The sequence below is a fragment of the Lepisma saccharinum genome, chromosome 7, assembly GCF_977018435.1.
Source record: "Lepisma saccharinum chromosome 7, izLepSacc3.1, whole genome shotgun sequence".
Taxonomy (NCBI): domain Eukaryota; kingdom Metazoa; phylum Arthropoda; class Insecta; order Zygentoma; family Lepismatidae; genus Lepisma; species Lepisma saccharinum.
Genome location: NC_139235.1, coordinates 15,296,373 through 15,309,218, shown reverse-complemented (window position 1 = coordinate 15,309,218; position 12,846 = coordinate 15,296,373). Strand labels below are relative to the sequence as shown.

Below are 12,846 nucleotides of genomic sequence, written 5' to 3'. Positions count from 1 at the left end.
CTGCAGCGGGTCCAAGGAAGGGAAGAGGCGACTTAGAACGAGAGAAGCGGCAATACACAAGCTGCGGGCTGCAAATATTTGCCCATGTCAACGTATCCTGCGTCCAAAAGAAGCGACATTCCGAGAGAGGGGAAACGAGATTGCGTTCTACTCCCGCGTCGGTTCTGGAGGTTTAGTGGTTTCCTGCATATTTCTTTCTCGTCTTTTTTTATTTTTTACATCGCGAAAGCCACACGTGCTCAGCTTTAGAGTCGGATTTCCGGGACAGCTGAAAAACATATTGTCCCTTATATTTTGTTGGGTATAATCTGGTGGCTGGCGCAGTACGTACAACTCTTCTTTTTTTCTTCGTTTTCTCTCTGTCCAACATAATCATTGGCGTGTGCAGGATTCTTACATATAGGGTGTAAAACTGTGGCGTGCCTAAAGGAGGGGTAAGTGGGCCTTATAGCACCCTTTGGCCCCTAGTTCATACAAGGAAAATAACATCATATGCAGGAAAAGACTGACTACTAAAAAAAAGTACACGTAACCCTGCGGCGGTGCCATTATTAATCTTCTAAGGGTGCTGAGGGGTTGCGGAATGAAATTTAGGAATTTGAAAATAAAGAAAACATCAAACATGTTTTGTCACTATATCAAATACCAATCAACTTTTGAATCTTCTCTGAAAATATGCCCAGGAACCTGTGACTTGCTTCATTTTTCCTTCTTTGGACAACGACAAGCTCATGTACAGGAAAGTAAATGCAGCTTCTCTTTCAGATCAATATCAATGTCTTGCTTGTTGTATGCTCACTTCCAGCCGGGCCTCGTGGCGGAGTGGTTAGCACATCGCGCTACGATGGCAGGGGTCCCAGGTTCGAATCCCGGACTGGGCATGGATGTTTGTGAGTGTCCAATCATCAATTTCGTCATATCATCACTCATCCCCATCTTCGCAAATTAGCCAAAAGTGGCACAAAAAGCGAAGTAAAATAAGGCAAATCAATCAATCAATCGCCTCACTTCGGTATCTAATATTCCAAGTTCAATATGACGACATGGTTTTAATAAGTCATAACGTCAGATGGCAACGCAAGAGTTCGTGTTTTCGGTTGAAAATAGGTTGTAGCGAATGCGGAAGGGGACGCGAAAAAAATCCCTGACGCCGCCCCTGACGTAAGTAACCCTTCCCCTTTCGTAAATCCTGGGCACGCCACTGGTTTAAAATATATAGAATTTGATTAATTAATTTATTTGCTTAGAAGGATACGCACTGTTTACTTCCTCCTTGCTTGTCTATAGTTGTCTGTCATTATGTTCTGAAAAATTTTCCTTCGTGTAATGTTTGGTCATCCAATTTCTGATTGATTGAAATAAAATTTTTGGGAGTGCGTCAACACTTGGGTTATTTGCGTCCGCCACATTATGCGGGGCCCAGTCCATTACAGCCTTAAAGAGGATTAGATTATACTAGCCGTAGTTCCAGACGCAGAGCCTTGTCGTACTGCAAAATTGCAGATACCGGGGTGCACTACGTGGGAGTGAGGTTAAAATTTGGGTGTCTTGTAACTAAGGTTACCCCTTACCGTCTTACACCCCCCACCATCCTCTTTCTGTTGGAGCTTATGCAATACAGTACTTTCTTTGCTATTCTGGTATCATCTCCATGTCAACTATTTCGAGTTAAATTTCATTCCCAGTGTGCAAATTAAGCTTTCTACTTTGGGAAGGGGTCGATGGGGATACCCACTCAGTGGCGTATTTCTGAATTAATTTCTGGACCTGTGATTTATCGCGTATGCAAATCTCAGTCAGTAAACTAAGTCCCTTAGAACACTGATTCCAACCTAGGTTATTACATCTGATAACATTTACATATAATTTAGAAGCACTTAGTACATTTAGATTCTAAGAAAACCCAAACTCATACACAAAGAGCTATCGAACTCTTTACACCTAAAATTTGACCAAATTTCTATTCCCAAGTTTAAACTTCATGTCCACTTAACCTACCAACAAGTTTCTTGTGAACAGTTTAATACATGTAAAACGCCAGCCAGCACTGTGCTATGAAAACTTAAGTGAAAACAGCCTGCTGTGTCTCGCCTCGATAAGGTTGGTCAGTTTCAGAATGGGGACTTCATTTAATCAATACTTTTCGGCAGGGAAATCTTTGATGACTTGACCATTAATGGACACGGATTGATTTTTCAATTTTTTTTGTTACATAATTAAGAAATGGTATACTACATATATACTTTCAATTCCATTTTCTTTGAGGGGGGGTAAAATATTTTGTTGGGGGAAATCCCCCGGCATCCCCCGCGTTAATTCGCACACTGTTCATTCCTGATTACTGCACGTGCATTATCAATTTCTTCAATCACATTATAACTCGTGTTATAAATCAGGGTGGTATTTGTAGGGAGGGATGAGGGGGAATTCCCCCCTTCTGGATGCGTGTGTCCCTGTTTCTGCTTGATAAATTTTATCCCTCGGGGAGAATAACATTATATTGGCGATTTAGTTACTTTTTCGCACTTCGTCACTCATTTGCAACACTTTTCTGCCAAACAACTGGCACCCTCATTCCCGAACGCAAATGTAGCCTCAAGCACTACTCTATTCCTGGCACTGTCAAACAACTGATCAAAGTCAAGAACCGCTCCCCCTCTTTCCTTTTCTTTGTCCACGGAATTTGCCCGGGAAATGATATCCCCAATGCATGTGAAAGTGGCAAATGAGTCGTCACGTGATCCGGATTCAGGACTCATCACCACAGAAAGTCTGTATCGTTTTCTCAAGAGTCTTAACGATACGAACGCATTCAACGAAAATAACTGGGCTCATGAATTTGGTGAAATCAGTTATTTTACAAACTTATGGGACACACTAGGCGAAAGCGCAGGCGCAGCGTTTTCTCTAGAGAAAATTTTCACATGGCGTCCAGCGGAAAGAATTTCCTTATGACAAAAATAAACTCTACTGTGGACACTATTACTAATTTTAATCACATTCTAAGAACGGTTAAGGCATATTCATCTTGTGCATGTTGCTTCATATCGCTATCTGTTAAAATTATAATACATTTTCCGAACTAGTGCAGTTTGAACCCATCAGCACGCGTGTTGTCTGAAGGCAGCAGACGATTCTCACCGAACAAACCAGCCTCCTGGCCCGTGCGTTTGGTGAATCTCGTTCTTGCACGAAACGCACGGAATGCGACTTTTAGGACAGCATAATGAAACTCAAGAACCGCACGGAAGCACTTATGGGACAGCTAGTTACCATAACTCGTTTAACGCGTTAAGCTCGTGCGACTTTCGGAACGGGCCCAATAGTACGCGAAGATACCCACATGGAATTTTTGCGACGAGCGCAATAGCACTTTATGAAATCATTTTTCTCTTAGATCAGTGTGTTTTTTCTTAGAACAATGACCTATATTTCTTTCTGAAGTGCAAGAATGTTAGTTAAAAAAGTGAGCATAACGAGTTCCAGACTCTGCAATATCGGGAATCCTTCTTAAGAAAGAGCGAAATCTGAAAAAAAAATAAAAAAAAAAAAAAAATAAAAAATAAATAAAAATGCTGGTGACAGTGAGACTGTCGATCAAAGAATCGGTTATGAAAATTTTCAAGTGCATCGACAGAAGAGGGCGTAATGGTAATGCATGTTTTTGTTTTGTTTTTGTTGTTGTTGTTGTTGTTGTCGCTTAAGTCGTGAAAAATTTAACAAATGGAAAATTACACAGCCATGGCTTGATGTATCGGTGATGAACTTACACAGATCCGGCCGGTCATAAGGAGTGGTAGCTGGGGCATCGTCTAAGGTCCCTCGCCACATAAAAGTAATTGTTTATTAATGTGCAGTTTATTACACGTTTATATTATACTGGTGCTTCCAAATTAAGCAACTAATCTCATTTCTCCTAACTCCATGGACTGTTTTGACATACTTAAAATTACATAGGCGGAGTTCTGGAGGGGCCATGGGGGGCCTGCCCCCCAAACGTAAAAAAGATTAAAAAATAGCACATCATTAAGTTCAGTTACTACATTTTTGTTATGAAGTCATACCGCAAATCTTGACGTTAGGCATGATGGCATGTGCGGTAATTGCGCCGCAATAGCGGGTCTTAGACGATTTGATTGATGTGTACACGTACAGTTTGAAGAAAGAAAAACGTAAAATCATGTTGTATTGAATCAACAGTTACTGCTGAGACATCAAAATAACTTTTCAATTTAATTTTTCTAAAATTTCTGAAGCTTACTATTGTACCGTAATTTTTTTAAAGTAATAGGAGTATTGTACCAATAAAAAAATAATGAAATGCAAAATGTAATAATCATACTGTTTTGCTTCTTTTAAAACTGACAACCAATATACTAATTAATATTTGTTTACTTAAGAGAGGAAATTTAACATTTTCATATCTAAAGAGCCTAAAACTCAGTGCTTTTAAGTTGTTTTTTTTTAATTCCCGGGGGAAGGCCTCCGGACCAGTTATAAACTAGGCGATATTCAATACTTGAGGGTTATTGAATATCCCCTAGTTTATAATATCATATGCTTCTCCCAGAGTCTCCCCCCCCAAAGCAAAAGCTCAAACTCCGCCCATGCTTAAAAATATCCAAGATTACTGAAATCGGAAACTATTAAAAATATATTTTGTTCAGACCTTATTTTCTAGTTATGTTATGCGACACACAAAACAAAATGTGGCTTGGCCCATTTGTCATTTCCAATTTAAAATTTTCAACGAACTCCACCCACTGCAACCCCCCTAGAGAGCACAAAGGCGCCCTCCATCCTCCACACAGACACACACACAATATATATATATATATATATATGTGTGTGTGTGTGTGTGTGTGTGTGTGTGTGTGTTATAACGTGTGTTCGTAAAGTCATGGTGCACTTTTGACCGGTCACAGGAAAGCAACAAAACAAGATAGAAATGTGAAATCTTCACCAAATAAAAGGAAAACTCTCCAAGTTTCCGTACTATGATGCGCAAGCGTGTGCGCACACAGGTCATGACGCAACACTACGAACTGCGCAGCAGCGGATCAGCCCTCGCCCACGCCAGTCGAGATGTGGACGGTACAGAGGAAAGTCCAGTGTGTTCTGTGGCTTGCGAAGTTCGAATCCGTGAGCAAAGTGCAACGTAAATATCGTCGCATGTACAACGAAGCGCTTCTGTACCGTCCACATCTCGACTGGCGTGGGCGAGGGCAGATCCGCTGCTGCGCAGTTCGTAGTGTTGCGTCATGACCTGTGTGCGCACACGCTTGCGCATCATAGTACGGAAACTTGGAGAGTTTTCCTTTTATTTGGTGAAGATTTCACATTTCTATCTTGTTTTGTTGCTTTCCTGTGACCGGTCAAAAGTGCACCATGACTTTACGGACACACTGTACAGTAGACTGTCTCTAGGGAGACTGCATAATTTCCCCCCTCTGGAAATTTCCTAAATGCCACACTGGTTATAACTACACTATAACTGCCAGAAGAAGTGGAGAAAAGTTCCGCAAGATGACGCTAAAGTGGAAGCAACAAGATAATCTCAAAACTAGAGACGGGAGAAAGCCGAAATCATACTTCATTTCATCTACATATTTGCAACTACTGCTGCTGTGAACTTAATGTTGATTCCATTATTATTATTTTTCTCGGACGTTTCGACTTTCTCAGATATTCTCAGTTCCCACGGAATTTATAGCTATTCTTATTTTTCTAAGAGTACAAGATGATTATTCATCGCAGTTTTTTACTTGTTGCGCTATGCCAATGATGTCGTCCTAATTGCGAACAATAGTTTCGAACACTTGCTCCCTGAACAGGAATATCCTGGAAGGGCTGTGTCCTAATCGCGAATCTGCCTTGGGACCTGCAACTTTCTCCACTTGGTCACTGTTTTGTTGGATCATAGAAAATTCGAAATGATTGAAGTTTGCGCCAATGTATAGCTATACGTATAATTTAATCATAAAAGTGTGGAATATTTTTCATAGGACTACGTACTACACATTTCTTAACTGAAAAGAGCTTCGTCATTTAATAATACAATTATTAACTTTATCTCAATTTTAAATTCAAATTTGGAAGCATATGAGGAATACCACCAATCTCCTTATATTTGTTAGTGCACCTCGCCAAAAAAAAAAAAAAAAAAACATTTTTTCCCTTGGGTTTTACATCTTCCATCATCCTATGAATCATGCCATTAGAATGTTCTGCTTCAGCCATTAAGCTGTACATAAGGTCTTCCACTCTTGAATGTGGCATACCTAGCCCACTGTTGATTTTGCGGTTCCATCCCCCCACTACATTATTTGTCCGGTGCTTCCTGTTGAAGCAGTTCAACATCACTTAAGGCACCAAGGGGTTTTCGAGTCATTTACGCACGAATGAGAGCCAGATTACGTCGACAGATTGACCTTACAAAGCAGAAGACCATGGCTATCAATCAGGTTGGCTATTGTTGTTAGTCAAACCAGCTGTCTCTCTGCGTCACTGCCCTTATTTTTGAAAACAGGTTTATCAGTTTCATGTGTTCGCAATTAGTACACAACCATACCTATCTCTGTAACAGCTTCATGAATATTTTTGAAAATCCAACGTAACCTAATATTGCATATATTCTTCTTTTACACCGCAGATATATATTGCCGACTCTTTCTAGACCTATTATCTTGTACTGTTTGAACCATTTTCATCATCCTGGAATGTTTATTTCGTTATTAGTAATATGTGGAAGTATGTTTGAATTCACTATATATTTTATAGATAGTGCTCACCCGCTGTTTACTTTTCGTAGACTCTGAAATCTTGAAGTTGTAATGAGTTCTGTGTTGGCAATTTTATCGATTTTAAGTGCATTGTATCTTAGGGTTATGCATATTGCGCATAATTTTGTGTCGAAAAAATACATTATTTAAAAATTTTAGTGTATTTTCTTCACATAATCAATCTTCCAATATTTTCCTATAAATTTTCTTCACTAAAATTATCTACAACTAGTCTAGTTATGTGTTTCTCCCGTACAGCTCGTAGCTGCAGCTGCGTTTCGCCCTCCATGCATTCACTTCCCCTCTCACGCGTTCATTGGTCGAGCCCTCTCAAGTCACTACGTGCGCAGAGGACTTGTTTTCGTTCGCTTGCTCCAGAGACTCCTGGGACAGAGAGTATATTGTCTAGAACTTTCGTCTCCTCGAACATCGACTACTGTATGTCCTCATCGAACAGTTTAGCCGAACAGCGCTCCTAGTGGAGGCGTAGGGGAACTAAATTAAGCACAGAAACCTTATAGCTGTACAAAATTACCCACAAAATAATACTGAGATAAATTACATAGTTCAACATTTATAGGAAATGACCAGTGTGCAAATTAACGGGGGGGATTCGGGGACTCCCCAGAAAAAGTTTTACCCTTCCAGGGATGTTTTCATCCCCTCCAAAAAAAAAAGAAATTAAAAGGATACAGTATACCATTTCGTAACTATGTTACAAACACAATTAAAGAATCATTCATTCGTATGCTTTAATGGCCAAATCATTAAAAATTTTCCCGCCGAAAAGTATGCAGCCTTGTGCATTAAAGAAGGACACCATTCTGAAAATGACTAACCTCGCCGAGCCAACAGAAGGCTGTTTTCCACCTAAGTTTTCATGCATACACACAGAACCCAAAACGTGTCTATTGACACATATATTTTGATTTAAATAACACGTTTACGTGCATAAATTGCAAATGATGCACCTTTTAGTGTGTCAAAATACACATAGGAATGAATGAAAGGGTATTTTTATGAAATGAAGTTCCGTGTAATGCACTAAAATGCATCAATTTAGAAGATCAGACAAGATCATTTCGAAGATAACAAAATTACACATTTAGCTGTGTCAATTGATGAATTAAAAGTGAAAGTTTGTTATCTTCGAAATGATCTTGTGTGATCTTCCCAATTGATGCATTTTAGTGCATCACACGGAACTTCATCTCATAGAAATACCCTTTAATACATTTCTATGTGTATTTTGACACACTAAAAGGTGCATCATTTACAATTTATGAACGTTAACTGTTATTAAAATCAAAATATATGTGTCAATTGACACGTTTTGGGTTCTGTGTGTAGGGCTGATATTTTACATGTGTTAGCTATAGTGATTTTTCAAATATTGATTATCACTGTTTTTATGACATACGGTAATACCTCTGCGTCGCTACAGCGAACTCGTCTCAGAAACCAGTTGTCAAGGATAGGGAAGAACACTAGAAGATATAATTACATACATTTACCTTGGCAGCCTACAATTTCCACCCTCATACTTGGATGTCGATGCCAGCTTACAATATGCAGTCTCACAAAACGAGCTTCTATTGGTTCCTCCAAGTAGTTATGCCTCAGGGTGTACGAATCGGAGTTTGCTTTGAACACCTGCAAGGGGGAAAAACAGCATAAGAGTCTCAACTCTAAACTTGCAAGTTAAGTAGTGTCAACGGTAGCTGTTTGTTTAGCCTAGGATTTAGTATTTACACTAATCTTTATGTAGTTTTGAGTCATCATGAAAACTTGCATAACTGTTTCTAACCACTAATACAGTGTCCTATGAGTCAAGGTAGACACGAGGCACATCTTTTGACACTATCCTCCATTTGGAGACACATTTTATGGGGTATCTTTCATTAAAATACATCGAAACTTCTATCGTTTTAAAACTTATAAATTAGGATACGACTTTTATTCTAAACAATTTACTGTCACTTAATTGAAATGCTACAAGGCACAAGCAGTGGCGGCGATTGGGTTCTAAAATCAGGGGGGGGGGGCAAGATGCCAAAACTGGGGTGCAAAGACAGTATATTTTCCTTTGTAGATAAGGTTTAGCATAGTGCGGGGGCAAAAGTGACGAGAAGTGGGGGGACAACTGCCTCCCCTCGCAACCTAATTGCCGCCACTGGGCACAAGCTTTAAAAAGTACTAGGAAAATTAAATATCATAAAAATTATTTCTTTTAAAAAATGCGACCAAACCATTGAGATTAGCAAAAAATCAAATAGAACCTTTTTTGTAGCCCAACGCAGATTAAATTTATTAAAAAATATATCTGCTGACAATTAGTTACGAACAACTACTGTAGTTAACTTGCATCAGCCCAACTTATATATATAGTTATTACCCTTTATTTTTCATATCGCTTTTCTTCCTTCGTCTCGTACATTGTTGTTATTTACTTTATATCTTCCAAATAATTCCTCACCTTCGTATCTATAACTTACTCTTATTTGGGTTGATTTGTAACTATAAAAACTTGTAGAAACTTTGCCTTCTCGTGCTGCCATCTGTACTTTCATTTAACTTCGCATCTCTTGTGGCTTGTAATTGTAATATCATTTGCAAAGGGATTTATTCGTACTAGGCAGGCAGTATGTAATATTGAGATCTATCTTGTTAGCTTCCCAGAGTTTATAATTTTGCTCTTTGACGTTGGCGGCGCCACTGGACTAATTTATTGCCCAACAGTACATTTTACAATCCTGAGTAAAGGTGTCCGAATTACTTCCTAACAACAATGTATTTACAAATTAATTTACAAGGCAATGTTCTGATATAGTGATGACTTTCCTACTTGAGCGAAAATTCATTCAATTCCGCCTTGAATTCGGCCTTGGCTCTTCACACACACAGTCAACGCTATTCTGTTGGGGAAAGTTGCCGTGACAGCTAGACCTATCCTCCCATTGTTTGTACATAACCAATTCCATGGTATTCAGAGACAACCAAGAATTATGAGGGTGTAAGAATGTGAAATCATATCAAGTGACACAAACTACTCGCTATCTGTTATGCAACTCACCCTTCGAGTTCCGTAGACGTTGTTTATGAATTCCCAGCTGTGAGCGTCTTGGCTGTGCGAAATTGTGAAGGCTGTCACCCACTCTTCTCGGTCGCCCCGACCTTGGGTGATGACCCCAGTCACCTGCAGGAAAGAAGAGCAAATCACTCACATAAGAACATAATAACATCGTCTAGTTCACCATTGTCTAGTTGCTTACAAAGTGCAACACTATTGATTTGGTGTCGCATATACTCTGTCTCTGGTCGCGCATAAAGGGAGAGAAAGAGAAGGGTAGAAAGCGAGTAGGCGGAGCAAAGCAGTGAGCGTTGCTGCAACCGGATGGTAGCTGCAGCTGCGTCTCTCCCTCAATGCACTCACTACCCTCTCCGCCGTTCGCTCGGTCCAGAGATTTTCTGGACAGAGTGTAGTATGTTTGTTTGCAAATACGTTCTGAAGCGGTGTACAGTGTGGCGTATGGTCACGTGGTATGTGTCAACCAATCAGATGAACGTTGAAAGCAGCAGGCAGGCATTTGTTGAACCTTCTGAACTTGAACACCTCTCTTTTTGCGAACAGTGTTTACTTGATTGAACAAAATTTCCTTGCACCTGCACTCAGGGTTGTTAAAAAGGTCCAGAAATTTTAAATGAACTAAATTCCGGTCCAGGAGAGAAAATCAGCAAGCGTAAATGGGTTCTGGGACCGTAAAGAACATTTTTATCTGTAAAATATTTCAATTCGGTCCAGGAACCTTTTTTTCCGGATCAGTTTAAATAGGGTCCAAGTTCCGTATTGAAATGAAACAATATGCAACTTGGACCGAATTGTGCGAGAAAAAAAGGTCCCGGTCCTGTTGCGTAACCCAATAGAACCCATTTGAATGTATGGGTTCCTGGACTTTTAACAACCATGGCTGAACTACACCTAGTGTAAAATAAGTGAAGCGAATCGGATGGGGCTAATTCAAAAGACCAAAGAGTAGCATAGTGTATTCAAGGGGGGGGGGGGTTTGGTCCTCTCGAATGATCCCACAATTAATAAGATCTTCCTGCAAGCAAAGGAAAAGTAGTCAGGATGGCATTCTCACTATCACACAGACATTGCATTCTGTGACACGCCTAAAAAGCAAGGGTGCTCACAGGATTTATACTCAGGGGGGTAGCAGTGCTCAAAGTGGGGAGAGCGTGGGTGATACTGTCCTTCCAGTTAAAAAAAATCTCAATAAGAATTCCCCATTAGGATAATTTGCTCACGTTTCCTCACCCATTGAGTTTTATCCATGTTGATTCATACAAGCACCCCCTTCATTTCCCCCAAATTGAGCTAAGGATTCCGCCTAGCTAGGGATGTCCACTTCGAGACCGAGGACATAAAAGACTCACTTCTCTCATACTCTTCTCGTCCTTTCTTCTCCCTCTCATTCGTTGTTTAGGGAAGGAGTGGGCTAGAGCTCCCCCAAGGCCTACACAGCGACTACGCCCCTGAAAAGTTATTGAATGAGCATTGATATAGAGCCTAGAAAAACCTGAAAACCAACGAACGGATCGAGAAAGCAGGAACAACCGCGAGGGCCACATCCTGTCCTAAATATATGCAACCGCTGCAACAACATGTCAAGGTGAAGTTTCGAAGTTGCATCGGTTATCGCAGGAGCTTTCACGTGGCGATTCAGGAGGAACGCTCGGATAGATTTATGATCCCGTCGCTACTGGTTGGTCTCTGAACAAGCCGGACCAGTGTCCATTATTCAAATACCCGGCGAGAAAACACTCCTAGATCAAAGCACTTGTCCAAGTAACTGAAAACTTCCTGACTAATTCTCCAAGTGTACACAGACAGCCCTTCCACTGAAACCTTCCCTTGTGAAGTTTATCCCCGGTGCCTTAGAAGGGTAGGGATGGAGAATTAGCTCCAGAAAGTAAATAAATCTGAGATTGTCATCAAATTTATGTACTGCTCCGTCCAGATCGAAGTCACCAGAGTTACTTTATGTTCACCGGTGGACTAACATGTATTATGTACATCGCATTTGCATGAGCTAACTTTATGTCCCTTCATCTTCCTTTGATAACAAGCACACAGTAACTGGAAAACAATTTTCAATGTTGTGGTTATTTTCGTTACAATATGACCGTCATGTTGCCTTAGGAAGTAGGTACTGACATTGCCTATAAATGTTGAACTACATAATTTATCTCAGTATTATTTTGCGGGTAATTTCATACAGCTATAAGGTTTCTGTGCTTAATTTAGTTCACCCACGCCTCCGCTAGGAGCGCTGTAGCTGCTGTTCGGCTAAATTGGTGTCTGTTACGCAAGAAGCTGTTTACTGCAACGAGGGAGGCATTTGCTATTCAGCACTATAAATAGCAATAAGAATTTTTTGCTATTATTTGAAACATTTGTCGCTGTCGTCTACTGGCTAACGTTATACGCCAGACCTGAAATATGTAATCATCAAACTTTTGTCATTTGTTTCTTAACTATCTGTTATTCTATTCACATACAAATATATACATACAAATGGCTTGCAGAACATTCACAAAATAATTCTTGGTTCTGTTCAAATAATTTTCCAATATCAGTTATAATTTTTATTATGCGTCTACCTACGGGCCATGTTCGCACTAATGATCACCTAGCACGTTTAAACATAACATCTAAACAAGCCTGCACATGTGGGGAAATTAATCAATATGCCACACATATCTTTTTACAATGTCCAAATTTCGACAGAGAACGAAACAAACTATACAAATTATAATGTATAATGGTTTGCGCCGTCATTGTGTTCCATTCCCTGCATCCCTAATTACCCTCCTCACGGATCCCAATCCTCCCATTATATGGCTTGTTTATGAATATGCAAGAAGATTTAAATTAACGATTTGGCAGACAGTATTTTTTCTTTCTTTCCATCCTGTTGATAACAAGTGAATAGTGAACTAAATTTATTTTGATAAAAAAATTCAGACAAGTTGACCAAAGTCGACTCACAGTTGATAGGGT

The 12,846-nt window shown here is 39.9% G+C and overlaps 1 protein-coding gene across 3 annotated transcripts in view; it reads right to left on the bottom strand.

Moving 5' to 3' along the window:
* The window catches only part of LOC145990145 (lactadherin-like), a 299,516-nt gene that overhangs the window by 29,275 nt on the left and 257,395 nt on the right, over nucleotides 1-12,846 (bottom strand). For all 3 annotated transcript variants that reach the window (XM_083125812.1, XM_083125810.1, XM_083125811.1), the window contains exons 5-6: nucleotides 9,856-9,978; nucleotides 8,297-8,435 (exon numbers count right to left, since the gene is read on the bottom strand). In XM_083125812.1, coding sequence (XP_082981938.1) covers nucleotides 8,297-8,435; nucleotides 9,856-9,978 — 262 coding nt within the window. The remainder of the gene's footprint in view (nucleotides 1-8,296; nucleotides 8,436-9,855; nucleotides 9,979-12,846) is intronic.